This window comes from Oncorhynchus keta, chromosome 34 (assembly GCF_023373465.1).
Source record: "Oncorhynchus keta strain PuntledgeMale-10-30-2019 chromosome 34, Oket_V2, whole genome shotgun sequence".
NCBI classification, from domain to species: domain Eukaryota; kingdom Metazoa; phylum Chordata; class Actinopteri; order Salmoniformes; family Salmonidae; genus Oncorhynchus; species Oncorhynchus keta.
Window position 1 is genome coordinate 60,702,261 of NC_068454.1, and position 19,715 is coordinate 60,721,975.

At 42.1% G+C, this 19,715-nt stretch overlaps 1 protein-coding gene across 1 annotated transcript in view; it reads left to right on the plus strand.

Moving 5' to 3' along the window:
• LOC118367596 (thrombospondin type-1 domain-containing protein 7A-like) overlaps positions 1–19,715 on the plus strand; it is a 97,021-nt gene that overhangs the window by 42,346 nt on the left and 34,960 nt on the right. The window contains exons 5-8 of the mRNA XM_052494227.1: positions 4,859–5,014; positions 6,132–6,335; positions 11,433–11,627; positions 18,531–18,789. Coding sequence (XP_052350187.1) covers positions 4,859–5,014; positions 6,132–6,335; positions 11,433–11,627; positions 18,531–18,789 — 814 coding nt within the window. The remainder of the gene's footprint in view (positions 1–4,858; positions 5,015–6,131; positions 6,336–11,432; positions 11,628–18,530; positions 18,790–19,715) is intronic.

Below are 19,715 nucleotides of genomic sequence, written 5' to 3' on the forward strand. Positions count from 1 at the left end.
ACCCCTCTGCGCACGGAACCCGCTAGCGGGCTGAAATTCCACAACATACGGTGATCGCTACATAAATAGTCATATTAAACATTCATGAAAATACAAGTGTCTCACATGTATCGAAAGCCTAGAATCTTGCTAATCCAACTGCGTTGTCAGATTTAAAAAAGGATTTACTGCGAAAGAATACGATGCGATTATCCGAGCGTAGAGCCCCATAAAAAACAACAATTTTAACCAGCACAGGCGTAACATGTTCACAAACTGCATTAAAATAAATTGTTACCTTTGACGATCTTCGTCTGTTTGCAATTCCAATGCTCATTGTTACACAATGAATGATTTTTTGTTTGATAAAATCCGTTTTTATAACCTAACACGAAACATTTTGTGAACCGCTTGTGTCGTGAATTCCGTCTCATTCCATTTTCGACGACGCATTCCAGGTAAATAACCCACACAGAACGTGACTTTTCCAGTCATGTTTGGTTTCACTGCAATCAACTGGTTTGTTTGTAACACAATCAAACCTGATGGACCATTTCGCGGGACGTATTGACTGAAAGAAACCGATTTGAAGATAACAAGTCATGACATCATTGTGCACCAATGATTTGCCCGCTGTTTCGTTGATTGACTATCTTTTAACCCAATGACCACTGATCGTCTTGAAATCTAGCTGGGTAGATAGCCAATGTTGTCTTGGTAAGCAACTCTAGTGTATATTTGGCCTTGTGTTTTAAGTAGTTGTCCAGCTGATAGATGACTTTGTCTCCCAGCAGACTGAACTAAGTTTTCCTGTAGGAGTTTTTGTTTATTTTTAGCCCCCCAAAAACTCCCTAGTCTTTGCCAATGCCAAGTATACCCATAACATGATGCACCCATCACCATACTTGAAAATATGAAGAGTGGTACTCGGTGATTTGTTGTGTTGGATTTGACCCAAACATAACACTTTGTATTCAGGACAATAAGTTATTACTTTAGTGCCTTATTGGAAACCGGATGCATGTTTATTGGAATTATTTTATTTTGTACAGGCGTCCTTCTTTTCACTCTCATTTATGTTAGTAGTTTGGAGTAACTACAATGTTGTTGATCCCTCGTCAGTTATTTCCTATCACAGCTATTAAACTCTTTAACTGTTTTAAAATCCCCATTGGCCTCATGGTGAAATCCCTAAGTGGTTTCCTTCCTCGCCGGCAACTGAGTTTGGAAGGGTGCCTGTATCTTTGTAGAGACTGGGTGTATTGATTTATCATCCAAAGTGTAATTAATAACTGCACCATGATCACACTCAATGTCTACTTTTTTTTTACCCATCTACCAATAGGTGCCCTTCTTTGTGAAATATTGAAAAACCTCCCTTGTCTTTGTGGTTGAAATTCACTGCTCAACTGAGGGACCTTACAGCTATTTGTATGTATGGAGAACAGAAATGAGACAGTCATTCAAAAATCATGTTAAGCACTACTATTGCAGTCCATGCGTTTTATTATGTGACTTTGTTAAGCAAACTTTTACTCCTGAACTTATTTAGGCTTGCCATAACAAAAGGGCTGGAGACTTATTACCTCAAGACATTTCAGCTTTTAATTTTGAATTAATATATTAATATATTTTTATTTCTAAAAAACGTAATTCCACTTTGACATTATGGGGTATTGTGTGTGGATCAGTGACACAACATCTCAAATGAATCAATATTAAATTCAGGCTGTCACACAACAAAATCTGGAAAAAGTCAAGGGGTGTGAATATTTTCTGAGTAAATGCTTGCCTGTACTCGGTGTCACTAACTGTCGTATGTCTTTACGTCACTACCGCAATTTGGGCTTCTTTGCATTGACAATAGTCTCTCTCTCTCTCTATCTAACCATAGATACTGAAACCACATAATTTCCTCCCGCATGTTGAAACACACGTTGCTTTGGTACGCAGTTAAAGATTGACTGACATTAAAGGAGAATGTACTAATGATTTTTGTTGAAATGTATGTGCATGTTTGTGTTCCCACGTGTGTTTGTGTGCGTGTGCATGCGTGTGCGTGGGAGTTAGAAGGGAGAGTGTTCTTATCTTCCTGGCGCAGGATTCCTCTTCCTCCCCATCAGGGGGGTAATCTCCCCAGCTGGTACATAGATAGAGGCAGACACAGGCAGACAGTGCCTCAGTGAAGTCTGCAGCAACCAACACTGCATGCATAAACTAAATCACCACGCTCCTAGAAGAACACATCTTTAACAACGGGTCCAGGATCACCTTAACCTACCTAAATCCAAACCTTAACCATTCTAGAGGGGAAAATCCAAAACTGACTGCTGATCAGGTTCTAGGGGTAACTGGATTGATCTTATTAGAGCACCTTCAATATACATTTTTAAAGATCGACAAGTGTATCCCTGCAGCGCTTCCCATCCTTATTCTTTCTACAAGTCTCATTCTCATATTGGAAAACCGCTAGACTCCTGTAACAGCACTTAACGTATGCCTTAACATCCAAAACCCTCTCCCTTTCCAGTGATGGTGTTGCTAATAGTTGTATCTCCCTGTGCCTGCAGAGGGTCAGACCTCAAACCAGCAGAAGCCTAGTGTTCCCCCTCTTCTATCCATCAGCTTTGAAGTTACAGGTAGGTGCTTTAGACCAATCCGAACCTCCCCTCTCTGCCTTGTAGGTGCATTAGACCAATCCGAACCTCCCCTCTCTGCCTTGTAGGTGCTTTAGACCAATCCAAACCTCCCCTCTCTGCCTTGTAGGTGCTTTAGACCAATCCGTACCTCTTCTCTCTGCCTTGTAGGTGCTTTCGACCAATCCGTACTTCTTCTCTCTGCATTCTTCTCCTCCTTGCTATTTCTCTTCTATTTTTTTTTCCTAATAATGTTTCTCAGTTGAAGTATGTATTGTTAGCATGCATTTCTGTTTTGATGGATGATACTATGACAGTGTTTTGATAGGTTGGCCTCTCCGCAAGTGGTGTAGTTTTCTGAAACACCAACATGTGTTTTCAACTAAGTTTGAGAATAAACGGTTTCAAGAAGTGGTACGGAAAATTGGACATTAAAGTATTTGCCTGGCACATCGGGACAAGTTTTAAAGCCTTTGTTGGAATGGTGAAATAACACACGGTTGTTTTTCCAAATGGAATATGCAAAGCATCTGTGAGATGTTTTTTTCCCCCCTGTTTTTCTACTCTGGCACACAACAAGCAACACTCACATTAGTTGCGCGAGGGGACATTTGTTATTGTAGTTTTAATACAATGCAGGAAATACAAGCACATTGTATAAGTCGTGTAATGAAGATGCTGGGTTTTTCTTTATCACAAACACCACTAATCTGTTGGTCGACAATTTCTATTCAGAGTGGATTGATGTACTTAGATTTAAGTCTGCTCTGCACACTAATAATACAAGGATTATCAGGCTTACCAAATGCAGTATTGGACTATTTGTAAGGGAATCATTCCTTTTGCATATCAATTTCAAAGCTGTGCTTGCTTTTCACTGTTCGCTCGGCAGAATTATTTTTCAGCTCTCTTTGACTTGATAAGACTCGAAGCGCTGAATGTATTGTTGGAGCTGTCAAACGTAGGGAGAGAGAAGCGTGAGGACATCTTGATCTTCACTGCTTAGTGAGAAAGTGTGTTTGTGTACAAGTGTAATTGATTGAAAGTGTTGCATCCGCTGATGCAATGTTTGGATCGTAGATTGAGTGTTTGAACGTGTATGTGCACATATACAGGTGTGTGCAGGTGTGTGTGCGTACGTGCATTTGTGCATGTGCATGTGTGTGCGTGCACGTCTGTTCGCGTCCACGTGGGTGCCCACGTGCCTCTGCACATTGCATCTGTGAGTGTGTGTGTTCATATGCTGTGGCAGAGGGGTGTACATTTGACAATATAGCCAATGGTAGTGGATTTTGCCTTGGACAATCTGTTAGGAGATCAAGAGCCTTCGTTGCATCAACCAGAACAAGCAGCACTGTGCTATGTTCCAAAACAGCTTTGATGTGACAGACACACAAAACCACTCGCCAACTTTCCACTCCAACTTTCAAACAAACCCATTTATTCAAGTGCATTTAAGAAACATCCAGAAAATGGTGTCTCGCAGTCGGCTTCACTTATCCTCCTGCCGAGAAAAACAATCTCTCTTTTGTTCCTTTGCGTGAAGTGAAGTTCCTCTGCGGGAATATACGCATCGTGTACACAGCTTCTAAATCTGAAGCGATGCAACAGGGGAATCATGGCAATGGATTATTCTTCATAGAATATGTATGAGAGGAGACACTGCAGCTCTCTCACACCTTCGGTACAGCCTTCATGTGTCTTCAGTGAGAGCGGTGGGCCGTGCTTCATGTTGTTTCAAGTGTTAGATTGCGCTGAAAGGTTAATCAGAGTTCATTTATCACCCTGAAATGCTAACAGTATGCTAACAGTGGGGCGATAAACAAAAGGAAATGACAGCACTTCACAGACCTTGTTTAAAAAAATATATATATATTATTTCACCTTTATTTAACTAGGCAAGTTAGTTAAGAAGAAATTCTTATTTTACAATGACGGCCTGGGAATAGTGGGTTAACTGCCTTGTTCAGGGGCAAAACGATGTATTTTTACCTTGTCAACTCAAAGAACTTGATGTATGTCGTCCCCCCATTTGAGTGACAAAGTTACAGAAGGCACAAATATCATACCCCCAAGACATGCTAACCTCTCACCATTAGCATATTTTTGGGGGGTATGATATGTGTGCCTCCTGTAACTTTATCACTCAAATGGAGGGACGACATACATCAAGTTCTTTCATTTTTAAACAGACTATACTGTAAGTATATTTGTATGCCTGTCCCTTATTTCCATGCCTCTAGCATCCCGTCCTGTGGACAGCAAGCTGTGTGGGGGTCCCATCCCCAACACGTCCCAGCTGTGTCACATCCCCTGTCCCATCGAGTGTGAAGTGTCCCCATGGGGGGCCTGGGGACCCTGCACCTATGAGAACTGTGCCGTCCAAGAAGGGAAGAAAGGTGTGTGGATAAAGGCTTCGACTGGGACTATCGTATGTCCATCACACTTTATTTGGATTGCCCCATATAAACCATCTACAGATGGTCACACTAGCAACAAACAATTAAATGCTTGCTAAGGTTCGGGTTCGGGTTAGGGTTAGAATAGAGGTTACGTATGAGTTAAGTTTAGGGTTAGGATAATGGTTAAGGTTCGGGTTAGGGTTAGGGTTAGAATAGAGGTTACGTATGAGTTAAGTTTAGGGTTAGGATAATGGTTAAGGTTCGGGTTAGGGTTAGGTTTAGAATAGAGGTTACGTATGAGTTAAGTTTAGGGTTAGGATAATGGTTAAGGTTCGGGTTAGGGTTAGGTTTAGAATAGAGGTTACGTATGAGTTAAGTTTAGGGTTAGGATAATGGTTAAGGTTCGGGTTAGGGTTAGGTTTAGAATAAGTTTAGGTTTACGTAGGGCTTAGGGAGTTTTAGAGTTTAAGTTTAGGGTTAGGATAATGGTTAAGGTTCGGGTTAGGGTTAGGTTTAGAATAGAGGTTACGTAAGAGTTAAGTTTAGGGTTAGGATAATGGTTAAGGTTAGGGCTTAGGGTTAGACTTAGGGGATAGTTAGTTGAAATGCTGTTGACAGTTTTTGAACATCTACTGAACACCTATAAACCATTTATAAACATGGCACTGTTTCAGAAGGTTATACAGTAATTATCAGTGAATATATAGTAGTTGGTGTTATTGTAGCCATTGTGAAGTCCTCTTAAACAAACATATTCTGGCATAAATTTAGTATCTAACATCTGTGGGTGGTTCAACACGCTGGCGCTTCGCAATTAAATCCTCTCATTGTATCAATTTATGGTCAATTAGATCACATTATGTGTTAAAAGTGCCAACAATTAACTAGGCAATTACTTGCTTGCACTTGTACACTAATCCCAGTCTTATCATAGTAACATATCCTATTATTCCATTTCGAGAGAGCTGTTGAAGAGATCAATTCCCATGGAAGACAATGAGGCATATTATGCATTTTTTATAGTTTTTATATATTTTTTCCACGTGGTTTTATGTATTTTTCATTATACATTTTTCATATTAATTTGAATGATGTGTCTTTTTCCCTTCGGCAGGTTTTAAACTGAGGAAACGGGAGATCAGCAATGAGCCAACGGGTGGACCAGGGAACTGTCCTCACCTGGTGGAGGCTGTCCCATGTGACGAACCCAGCTGCTGGGCCTGGCGCCTCGTCAGATTGGATGAGTGTATCCCCGACGGGGAGCTGCCGTGTGGCCCCGGGACACAGATACCTCAGGTTCAGTGTGTCAACAGCACCGGTGAGGAAAATCGGAGATAACTAATTATCGGCTAAAGATTATTTCAATTGTTTTTTTCCTTCATTAATTCCGTTAAACTCAGTCTTCGTGATCGTTGCTGTGTGATTGTAGATAAAGCACTGTGATTGCAGGCTATAGGTTTATTGATTTGGTTAATGCACATTATAGAGTCCTTTATTTTTCGTGGACGTTTGCTTGACTAATTCATGTATATTTTTTATTTTACCTTTATTTAACTAGGCAAGTCAGTTTAGAACAAATTCTTATTTTCAATGACGGCCTAGGAACAGTGGGTTAACTGCCTGTTCAGGGGCAGAATGACAGATTTGTACCTTGTCAGCTCGGGGATTTGAACTTGCAACCTTCCGGTTACTAGTCCAACGCTCTAACCACTAGGCTACTACTGAAATGACGTCGTTGCAACCAGAAAATGGTTGAAATGTTGTCATTAAGAAGTTATTTCAACCAGTATTTCCTGCTCAGCTAGCATAATACAATAAACCTACTATGGTATTCTGACTTAATATTATGCTCAGAATTCGCCACATTGTTAGCTCACATTGTTAGCCCCCCCAAGAGTAGCCCACCACTTCCAGATGAACTATTTACATCTAGTGATGAATAAAGGTGTCCACATGCTTCCCAGCCGAAACAGTTCGGAAAAGTTTGTGCATACAGTGCGTTCGGAAAGTATTCAGACCCCTTGACTTTTTCCACATTTTGTTACGTTACAACCTTGTTCTCAAATTGATCGAATAAAAAATTGTCCTCATCAATCTACAACAATACCCCATAATGACAAATCGAAGTTAGCAAATTTCTTAAAAATAAAAAACAGAAATAACTTATTTACATAAGTATTCAGACCCTTTGCTATGGGACTCGAATTCGAGCTCAAATGCGTCCTGTTTCCATTGATTAACCTTGAGATGTTTCTACAACTTGATTGGAGTCCACCTGTGGAAAATTCAATTGATTGAAATGATTTGGAAAGGCACACACCTGTCTATATAAAGGTCCCACAGTTGACAGTGCATGTCAGAGCAAAAACCAAGCCATGAGGTCGAAGGAATTGTCCGTAAAGCTCCGAGACAGGATTGTGTCGAGGCACAGATCTGGATCTGGGGAAGGGTACCAAAAGATGTCTGCAGCGTTGAAGATCCCCAAGAACACATTTGCCTCCATCATTCTTAAATGGAAGAAGTTTGGAACCACCAAGACTTTTCCTAGAGCTGGCCACCCAGCCAAACTGAGCAATCGAGAGTTCTAGAGTTCCTCTGTGGAGATGGGAGAAACTTCCAGAAGGACAACCATCTCTGTAGCACCCCAGCAATCAGGCCTTTATGGTAGAGTGGCCAAATGGAAGCTACTCCTCAGTAAAAGGCACATGACACCCCACTTGGAGTTCGCCAAAAAGCTCTTAAAGACACGCAAACCATGAGGAACAAGATTCTCTGCATGATTCAATAACCCATAATGATAACTCTTTGGCCTGAATGCCATGTCTGGAAGAAATCTGGCACCATCCCTACGGTGAAGCATGGTGGTGGGATTTTTCAGTGGTAGTGACTGGGACACTAGTCAGAATCAAGGGAAAGATGAACGAAGGAAAGTTTATTTAACTTAAGAAGAAATTGTTATTTTCAATGACAGCCTAGGAACAGTGGGTTAACTGCCTGTTCAAGGGTAGAATTTGTACCTTGTCAGCTCAGGGGTTTGAACTTGCAACCTTCCGGTACTAGTCCAATGCTCTAACCACTAGGCTACCCTGCAGTCCCAGTAGAGAGATCCTTGATGAAAACCTGCTCCAGAGTGCTCAGGACTTCAGACTGGGGAGACAGTTCACTTCCAAACAGGACAATGACCCTAAGCACACAGCAAAGACAATGCAGGAGTGGCTTCGGGACAAGTCTCTGAATGTCCAGCCAGAGCCCAGACTTGAACCCGATCTAACATATCTGGAGGGACCTGAAAATAGCTGTGCAGCAATGCTCCCCATCCAACCGGATAGAGCTTCTGCAGATCTGCAGAGAAGAATGGGAGAAACTCCCCAAATACAGGTGTGCCAAGCTTGTAGTATCAGACTCAAAAAGACTTGAGGCTGTAATCGCCGCCAAAGGTGCTTCAAAATGTAAATTCTTATGTCGATGTGATATTTAATTTTAAAAATGAATGTACTTTTGCAAATAATTCTAAAAACCTGTTTTCGCTTTATCATTATGGGTTATTGTGTGTAGATTGATGAGTAAAAAAAAATATGGAATACATTTTAGAATAAGGCTGAAACGTAACAAAAATGTGGAAAAAGCCAAAGAGTCTGAATACTTTCCGATTGCACCCTGACGACATTTTATTACATTTTTGTTTATTTTTGACTTCAGTGAGGTTTTTTTTGGCTGTTCGGGCACATTCCATTTTTTCTGGAGGCAAGTTCGGAGCCGAAGTCTACGCCCCCTTCGTCGGTGATTGGTCAACAGAAGAGAGTCTTCAATAAAGGCGACTAATTTTCAAGCACATTTTTTGATTGAGAAACACTGCACCAAACATCTTAGTTAGATGTAAAATTGAGTGGCTAAGATCTCCTTGGCAAAAACGTCAAAATTAATGACAATGATATCTTAGACTAGTTCTGATTATTTAGAGGAAATATATACTGGCTACGGCATCTCAAAATGGACAAACAGTACTATTGACACTTTGCGAGCACACTCATTTAGTTTGTCTAACCGAATTCAGCTAGGCACCAGCCGAACTGAAACATGCTGATGACTTAAATCAGGGTCTCACCCTCTGGATAAAAAAAATCATATGTTACTCAAGGTGACCTCTCTATCAACCCTCTAACATATGGCTTTACTGTAACTGAGTGAAGAGCTGGGTACGACTAGAAAGAGAATGGTGGTTAGCCGCCCTGCCATTTATCATGGAGTTCTCTCCAGACGCCCTCCCCCACCTCACATCCCCCTCCCCCTCTCCTTTAACACTTCCCTAGCTCAGCAAAGCCACATATTGCCCTCCCCCTTTTCACTTTTCAGCAGCCAGAGCAATTAAACCCTGCTCGCACTGAATCAAATCAATTCTCTCTGGCCCTGAGTCTCGGGGACTCCCTTAACTTTGCAGCTTCGTGGTTTTACTGCTCCACTTTATTACTGAAAACTGTTTGACTGAAGACAATGGCAGTCGGTGCAGAGAGATGCTGTCTGGGTTTTTCAGACGATTTCAGAATGTGTGTGTGATCGACAAAGATGCTATGTTATCGATCCCAGGTATAGTCGCCATTCCTAGTTTGAGCGTTATGAACGAGATGTGGAGAGATATCGAAGAGACACACCGAGAAAGATACAGGCACTGTAATGGATTGAGTCCAAATCACACTCCTACGGTACTCCTTTGACAATGACCTCTTTATCATCCTCCAAATTCGGAAAAACTGAAACATCCAACGTTACATTGTCATCTCACCTCACCCAGGACACATACTGTACATGTCCATCCACTAGTGGAATTCAGGGTTATTGCCAGGTCAGGTGATGTCTTCCTAGTAGCTTTGTGAGAGGCACAACCTCTTTGTGTTGTTCTAATTATCTTGACTGGCGTTGACTGATTCCCCCTGTCTCCACTGATATTTGTTGTGTTATGATTTTGTGCTACTTTTTGCCCAGAGACTTTGGGCTCAATGTCTGTCTGCCGTACTGAGGTGGAATTTTATGAAACTGCCACACCAACAACAAACAGCCACACCGCAGACAAAAGTCTATACAAATGTCATTGAAACTCCACTGTCGATACTGAGCGTATCTGATCGACACTGTTATTAACAGTTCTGACTCATTTAAAAGGAACTGTTTTTCTCAGTTCACTAAGCCTGGAGTTTTTCTAATAAAGGGTGTTCTGTTCGTTCATGTTTTCGCCACCGTGAGAGCCGCTGAGTTTCCTTGTCACTTCGCATTTCCACACCGTCTCGGGTTCAGTCACAATTGGTTCCCCGAATGCTCCTCAAAGTGACATCTTAATGTAAAGGCGGGCCGATCGGAGGGTTTGAAGCTCAACTCATCCTCAGCCTGAAATTGCAAAAACCAACCGTCGGAAGATCCACATTTACTCTGCCGAGCCATTGTGTTGCTCGTTTTGGTTTTCGAAGTGTCTTGAATTCAGTTCCTTCCAACATGGTAGCCCTTTCCTAATATTTTTCATCATTTCATAATTAATAAACATAACAGAAAATCCGGTGTATCTATGTCAAACGGTTTTGTTATAGTTCAGTCTTCAGCGATGTATATGAAGTGTAATATTGGGATGCAAACTCAAAATCTTATACATTTCGACTCTATATCTGACACGGTACAGGTGGCTTTACGCTCATAACCATCTGTGTGAGGAATATACTTTTGTTTCAAATTAGATGTGTTTGTGTGACCCTGATTTAGCCCACTACAGTAAAATGTTAACCTGTTAAAAGCACATACCGAATATGTGCCTTAATAGTATAACCCACTGAAGTGGTCATGAATCATAAATATGTAAGTGAAAAATGTTTAAGTCCCATGTGAGTTTGTACTTACTATGTCCAAAGCTAATTCCGTATTCAGATCGAGTTGCGTTGAGAATAGCGACGTCATTATTAATATGTTGTACAGATTATCCTCGATAACCTTAACCCAACACGTTATTAAACAGTTACCAAACATTTGACCCAGCTGTGATGTCAGAAGGAAGACAACAGATCAAGTTGAACGTCTGTGTTAATTAATTGTATGGGTTGAAATTGATTAGCATTCAATGACACTAAGGAAACATTATATAAACAACCCCACCAATGGACCAGAAAATTGTAGTGTGGTTTATCATATTGTAGACATCATAATGGAGGGTGGCAGTTAGCCTCGTGGTTTGAATCCCGAGCCGACCAGGTGAAGAAATCTGCCAATGTGCCTTGAGCAACCCTAATTGCTCCTGTAAATTGCTCTGGATAAGAGTCTGATAAGTGATATAAAGTGTAGTACAATGACAGATTCTGTTTTTGTTTGAGATTCTTTTCTGTATTGAAAAAGTATATAACAGTTCCATCAATTATTGTTTTTCTATTGTTTCACCCAGGTGACATGGTGGACAAGGAGCTGTGTGGGGGAGCCCCTGCCCCTGAGCCCATCGCCTGTGATGTGCCTTGCCCGAAGGATTGTGTCCTCAGCGACTGGACCTCCTGGTCCTCCTGCTCCCAAACCTGTTCCAGCAAAACCATCGAGGGAAAGCAGCTGAGGACCCGCTCCGTACTGGCCTACAACGCTGGCGAAGGTGACTATGAGACTATGTACTGTAGATGGTGTGCCGTTCTGTACGGTCTGTATTGTATATCTACTGTCGTGTTCATTTACCATGTTAAAGGGGTCTTTCTCTTTGTATAGCTTTCAAGTTACACTGTCCTTTAAAGTGTCTGTCCCTCTGTCTGCTACTGTCTTTTACTGTCCCTCTGTCTGTAACTGTCTGTTACTGTATGTTACTGTCTGCCTGTCCCTCTGTCTGTTACTGTATGTTACTGTCTGTTACTGTCTGTCTGTCCCTCTGTCTGTTACTATATGTTACTGTCTGTTACTGTCTGCCTGTCCCTCTGTCTGTTACTGTATGTTACTGTCTGCCTGTCCCTCTGTCTGTTACTGTATGTTACTGTCTGTTACTGTCTGTCTGTCCCTCTGTCTGTTTCTATATGTTACTGTCTGTTACTGTCTGTCTGCCCCTCTGTCTGTTTCTATATGTTACTGTCTGTTACTGTCTGCCTGTCCCTCTGTCTGTTACTGTATGTTACTGTCTGTTACTGTCTGTCTGTCCCTCTGTCTGTTTCTATATGTTACTGTCTGTTACTGTCTGCCTGTCCCTCTGTCTGTTACTATATGTTACTGTCTGTTACTGTCTGCCTGTCCCTCTGTCTGTTACTGTATGTTACTGTCTGTTACTGTCTGTCTGTCCCTCTGTCTGTTTCTATATGTTACTGTCTGTTACTGTCTGCCTGTCCCTCTGTCTGTTACTATATGTTACTGTCTGTTACTGTCTGCCTGTCCCTCTGTCTGTTACTGTATGTTACTGTCTGTTACTGTCTGTCTGTCCCTCTGTCTGTTTCTATATGTTACTGTCTGTTACTGTCTGTCTGTACCTCTGTCTGTCACTGTATGTTACTGTCTGTTACTGTCTGTCCCTCTGTCTGTAACTGTATGTTACTGCCTGTCTTTTACTGTCCCTCTATGTTACTGTCTGTTACTGCCTGTCTGTCTGTCCCTCTGTCTGTTACTGTTTGTTAATGTCTGTCTGTCTGTCTGTCTGTCTGTCTGTCTGTCTGTCTGTCTGTCTGTCTGTCTGTCTGTCTGTCTGTCTGTCTGTTACTGTCACTGTCACTGTCACTGTCTCTCTATCACACTGTCTGTTGCTGTCTGTCTGTCTGTTACTGTCACTGTCTCTATCACACTGTCTGTTACTGTCTGTCTGTCCCTTTATCTGTTACTGTCTGTTTGTCTGTCTGTCTGTCTGTCTGTCTGTCTGTCTGTCTGTCTGTCTGTCTGTCTGTCTGTCTGTCTGTCTGTCTGTCTGTCTGTCTGTACAGTCACTATGATTTTTTGTTTTCATTGAAACATTTGGCTAAAAGTTGATCTGGATGTTGTTAACCTCCCCACAGTAACTGCAATGGTAGTGGCATGGATCACAGTGATGGAGGGTAACACTTGTGATTGAAACTAGCTGTTCGCTACATTTAACCTTAGCGATATGTTGGCAAATTACAAAATAATTGGATTTCTGTCCATGTTTATAGGCTTTACTGTAGTTATACCTTGACAACCTTTGGGCACCATAGGTTTGATTTAAAATCCTAGTAGCAATAGATGTAGTGAAAGAAGTAGTTGCTTTTGGTTTTGTTGTTGTACAGTAAGTAAGTATAACTCATTCTTCAAATGTATTTACACGTTCTTATATCTTGATGTGAGAATTTTAACATTCTATATCGATGTTTTCCAAAGGACTTTCAAGGGTGCCAAAGATTCCAAAGCTTTCTGGTACATTCTATTTGTATCTTTAAAGTTAGTAATAGTACTAGTAGTAGTGGCAGTGGGAGTAGTAGTAGTAGTATTAGTAGCAGTAATAGTAGTAGTAGCAGTAGTAGGTGATGAGTAGTGGATATTGTTAGCGTAGAGTGTTGGAACAATAAAAAAAGTGCCACAATAAAAAAAGTGCCACCGTTTCAGTAAAATGCTGAGGGGTGGGGCTGGAGAGATGGAACCACTCTAAAATGTATAGACAGAGATATGGATGCAAGGATTGATGATCCATTATATCAAAGGTATGGTTTTAAACCTGTTTTGAGGCTGTACAGTGTTTGTTTACATTGACTTTGTTTACAAACATTAGAGTTAAACAAGCTGATATTTTAGCTTCTGATGGGGTACAACAGTTAAAACTCTTCAGGACCCACTCCTTTTTTACAGTTTCGCCTAAAATCTAACTGACTGTAGCTCAGGACCTGAAGCAAGGATATGCATATTCGTGATACAATTTGAAAGGAAACACTTTGAAGTTTGTGGAAATTTGAAATGAATGTAGGGGAATATAACACATTACATCTGGAAAAGGTAATACAAAGAAACAAACATGCGTTTAAAAAACAAATTGTACCATCATCTTTGAAATGCAAGAGAAAGGCCATAATATATTATTCCAGTCCAGGCACAATTTAGATTTTGGCCACTAGTTGACCGCAGTGTACTGTATGTGCAAAGATTTAGACTGATCCAATGAACCATTGTATTTCTATTCAACATTTTTTCAAGACTGCCCAAATGTGCCTAATTGGTTTAATAATAAATGAAATCAAATCAAACTTTATTTGTCACATGCGCCGAATACAACAAGTGTAGACTTTACCGTGAAAAATGTGATTACTATTATTTGACCATGCTGGTCATTTATGAACATTTGAACATCTTGGCCATGTTCTGTTATAATCTCCACCCGGCACAGCCAGAGAGGACTGGCCACCCCTCATAGCCTGGTTCCTCTGTAGGTTTCTTCCTAGGTTTTGGCCTTTCCATGGAGTTTTTCCTAGCCACCGTGCTTCTACACCTGCATTGCTTGCAGTTTGGGGTTTTAGGCTCGGTTTCTGTACAGCACTTTGATATATCAACTGATGTGAGAAGGGCTATATAAATACATTTAATTTGAAATGCTAACTTACAAGCCCTTAAAACCTCTTACCGGAAACGGGATCCGTGCGCTATCAAAATCGACAACATCTGGTGAAGCTGGAGCGAGCCAAATTCAAATGACAAAATCCTAATAATAAACATTCATGAACATACAAGTGTCCTACATCATTTAAAAATGTACCTTCTTGTTAATCCAGACGCTTTGTCAGATTTCAAAAAGGCTTTACGGCGAAAGCATACCATGCGATTATCTGCGGACAGCGCCCCACACACAAAAGCATAAAAAAAACATTTTGCAAACCAGCAGAGGCATCATAAAAATCAGAAATAGAGATAAAATAAATCACTTACCTTTGAAGATCTTTCTCTGTTTGCAATCCCAAGCGTCCCAGCTATACAAAAAAGTCAGTTTAGTTGGCGCGTTTGATTCAGTAATCCACCCGTTCCACTAGTTCAACATGCAAAGAAAGGAATCCCAGAAGTTACCAATAAACCAATCTTCAGGTACCCTAATATCTAAACAAACTATCAAATTTAAGACGGAGAATAGTGTGTTCAATACCAGAGATAAATAATGAAGTTCGTACCCACATCCACACACGCCACAAGACTACAGTCCAAATGAGAGCCACCTTGAAAAACTACAAATTCTAGCTCATTTTTCAAAAAACAAGCCTGAAACCCTTTCTAAGGACTGTTGACATCTAGTGGAAGCAGGATGGACTTTCCTTGGGTTTTCGCCTGCAATATCAGTTCTGTTATACTCACAAACATTATGTTAACAGTTTTAGAAACTTCAGAGTGTTTTCTATCCAATGCTACCAATATGCATATCCTAGCTTCTGGGCCTGAGTAACAGGCAGTTTACTTTGGGCACGTCATTTATCCGAACTTCCGAACACTGGCCCCCAGCCCTAAGGCCCTTAACCAACAGTGCAGTTCAAAAAGAAGAAGATATTTACCAAGTAGACTAAAATAAAAAGTCATAATAAAAAGTAACACGACAAGAATAACATAACAAGGCTATATACAGGGGGCACCGGTACTGAGTCACTGTGTGGGGTACAGGCTAGTTGAGATATTCTGTACATGTAGGTGGGAGTGAAGTGACTCTGCATAGGTAACAAACAAACAGCGAGTAGCAGTAGTGTACTACAGGGAGGGGGTGGGGGGGTCAATGTAAATTGTCCTTTGACTATTTTATGAATTGTTCAGCAGTCTTATGATTTGGGGTAGATGCTGTTCAGGAGCCTTTTGGTCCTGGACTTGGCGCTCCGGTACCGCTTGCCATGCGGTAGCAGAGAAAACAGTCTTGGGTGACTGGAGTCTCTGACTATTTTATGGGCTTTCCTCTGACACCACCATTATATATGTCCTGGATGGCAGGAAGCTTGGCCCCAGTAATGTACTGGGCCATTCACACTACCCTCTGTAGCACCTTATGATCAGATGCCGAGCAATTGCCATACCAGGCGGTGATGCAACTAGTCAGGATGCTCTCGACGGTGCAGCTGTAGAACCTTTTGAGGATCTGGGGACCCATGCCAAATCTTTTCAATCTCCTGAAGGGGAAAAGGTTATGTCGTGCCCTCTTCACAACTGTCTTTGAGAAAGGGCAGCGTGGAGTGTGATTGAGATAGCGTCACCTGTGGATCTGTTGGGGCGGTATGCGAATTGGAGAGGGTCTAGGGTGTCCAGGGGGATGCTGTTGATGTGAGCCATGACCAGCCTTTCAAAGCACTTCATGGCTACCGACGTGAGTGCCACGGGACGGTAATAATTTAGGCAGGTTACCTTCGCTTCCTTGGGCACAGGGACTATGGTGGTTTGCTTGAAACATGTAGGTATTACAGACTCGGTCAGGGAGAGGTTGAAAAAGACAGTGAAGACACTTGACAGTTGGTCCGTGCATGCTTTGAGTACACATCCTGGTAATCCGTCTGGCCCTGCGGCTTTGTGAATGTTGACCTGTTTAAAGGTTTTGTTCACATCAGCTACCGAGAGCGTTATCACACAGTCATCCAGAACAGCTGGTGCTCTCGTGCATGCTTCAGTGTTGCTTGCCTCGAAGGGAGCGTAAAAGGCATTTAGCTCATCTGGTAGGCTTGCGTCACTGGGCAGTTCGCGTCTGGGTTTCCCTTTGTAGTCTGAAATAGTTTTCAAGCCCTGCATCATCGATGCACTTATTGATGAAGCCGATGACTGAGGTGATATATTCCTCAATGTCATTGGATGAATTCCAGAACATATTCTAGTCTGTGCTGTTCAAGTTCATAACTGTGCACTATCCTCAAACAATAGCATGGTATTCTTTCACTGTAATACCTACTGTATATTGGACAGTTAGATTAACAAGAATTTAAGCTTTCTGCCATATCAGATATGTCAGATATGTCCTGGGAAATGTTCTTGTTACTTACAACCTCATGCTAATAACAATAACCTACGTTAGCTCAACCGTCCCACGGGGGACCCACAAATCCTGTAGAGGATTAACAAAGTTTATTAGTCATTTTTTAAGCTATATTTTTCTAGTCCAAATAAGTCCAAATATGGTTACAAAAACTGCATATTGGGCCTTGAAAGTTTTTCGGATTGGTGTTCTTCCCCACCAATGTGGAAAGGCACCAATGTGGAAAGTCTTCACATCATCATGTATGCTGCTTCAATATTTTTAAAAACATTTTCCTGTTTGAAGAACACCTCTCAAATATAGATATTTTAGCAGTCAAGTGTGCCGTCTGTTAGGTGATCCCAAGCTCCAGTGTCATAAGCCGCATACTAAATGTAACCACGCTAGCTCAGACACCCAATACATTATGGATGTCTTTCCAAGTAAATTTAGTGAATAAGTCAGAAAAGTGATGAAATGCATACCGCAAACATGAATGAACCTATATTCCACGAGCCGCAGCCTTTGCGTAGCATTAAAGCAGCTCAACTTGTCACATTAAGACTGGACTGATTTTGCTTCACCATTCATAAATCATCCACTACAACTCCCTGTAGAATCGACATAGACATTACCTCTTCCCAACCCAAACCACTTTACTAGGTCAGTCTGGGCACCATCTGTGGCTTACTTGTCTGGTTAGTTTACGCTATTGGCAGAACCAGCAAACCGACATGGTTAGTCAGCGATGTAAGCAGGTAGCAGTCAGCAGAATGGAAGGAGGAGGAGGTCTGTTCGTTTGCCATCAGGTTTAGATTAGTCTGTGTTGGCATTCCACATTGACTGGCCTGTAAACAACACCACTGCTGCTCATTATGGAACAGGTTGGCTTTCATCTCAGGATGTTGCAGGTGTGGAGGACTTACAGTCCCACAATGCCCCTTCATCACTGCCCAAACCTGTAAGTGTCTGCAATTACTCTGAAGCACTAAGGGCTCTGAATCTCACTCTATCGACCCACCTGCCTCCACTGAGCAGAGATGAGAGAGACAGAGAGACACAGAGCGAGAGACCGACAGACAGAAGAGAGAGAGAGAGAGCGCGAGAGAGAGACAGAGAGAGAGAGAGAGAGAGAGAGAGAGAGAGGGAGAGAGAGGTGAGGAAGGGACAGAGTGATGTTGGATGTTTTAAATCCGACAGAGATGGAGAAGTGGGTTGGTAATCAGACTGGCAACCATCAGTAGGAGGAGAGGAATCGTCTGAGCCTCAAAGTGGGCTGGAGGATTAAAATGCATTGTCAATCACCGGGGGAGGTCTTTCATCACAATCATGGACTGTCACTATCAATAATTGGCTGAATCTTTCAGACTTTGCTCTGACAGAATCTGACATTATTTAAGGGCTTCATGTATAAGCCAGAGTCTCCCTGACTGATGACATTGGGACTACCCTGTATATGTGTGTGGTGTGGTAGAGAATTTGAACGTATTGCTTATCATATGTTGCACTGTCATTGTGCACGATGCCGGACCTCTATAAAATAACTCATCAGCTGGCCCTTTCTGTGTGCGTGCGTTTGTTTGTGCGTGCGCGTGTGCATGTGTGCGTGAGCGTTCCTAGGTGGCGGCATGTGCCCCAACAGCAGTTCTCTGCAGGAGGTGCGGAACTGCAACGAGCATGCATGTACAGTGTATCACTGGCAGACTGGACCCTGGGGCCCCTGTTCTGAAGATCCGTCAGCCTCAGCCCTCAACACCACCACTGGCCCCAGGTCTGCTGCTGGCCCAAACACCAACGGGCAGGGCCCCTGCTCCCAGGGCATGCAGACACGCAAGGTCATCTGTGTCCGGGTCAACGTTGGACAGGTGCCGCCCAAGAAGTAAGAACATTTAGGCCCTAGGTGTGTATGCGTGCGTGAGTTTGTGTGTCTGTGTGAGAGAGAGAGAGAGAGAGAGAGAGAGAGAGAGAGAGAGAGAGAGAGAGAGAGAGATAGAAAGTTATTTAGAAAGGTATGACAAGCAGTCATACAGTATGAAGAGTCGCTTTCAAGCCCTATCTCTACTCCACAGGCAAACCCAGATAAATAAATATATATGCCGTCCCAAACAGGCTAATTAACCCTGTTCATTTAGGCCTGTGTAATTTCCCACTGATGATAATGACAGTAATTAAGTGGCTTGGATACTTTAAGGCAATTAAATCACCACAAGATGAGAGCTGCAGGATGTCGATGGTTTGCGATGCAGAACATAACACCGCAGCCTCAAAATGCATCGATAAGTTTACTTTACAGTTAGCCTAAAGTTCTGCTCTTGCATGGGTGCTGATTTGCTTTGCTAGACTTACCTAGTCGCGATGTTATGTTTATTTAACTAATTAACCTGCTGTATGTAAGATCCAGAAATCTTAACCTTGAGTCTACAGTTTACGGATCTTGTTGCTATCCATGGTCCTGAAGTAAAACCTCCCAGTGGTATCTGTCCAAGGTGCTGGGCCATCGTAGGCTTTGCTATAGAGTCCATATCCTTTTAAGGCCACTGTATTTTGCCTTTGTTATGAAATAACTTTCCTGCATGTTTTGCATTCTTTCAAGCCGCTGTTGCTCTTAAAGAGGCTTTGCCCTGTCATGGCGGATTAGGTTAAGACCGCTGAAGCTGGCAAAGCTCCAAAAGTGCTTTCTCTCAGTGCTTTGTCTATACGCCCTTTGTTGTGAAGGGATAGTTCATTCTAAAATCAATATTTGTCAGTCATTGTAAGACTTCAAAAGTGGTCTAATGTCAGGGTGAGTCCATGTCCAATTGGCAC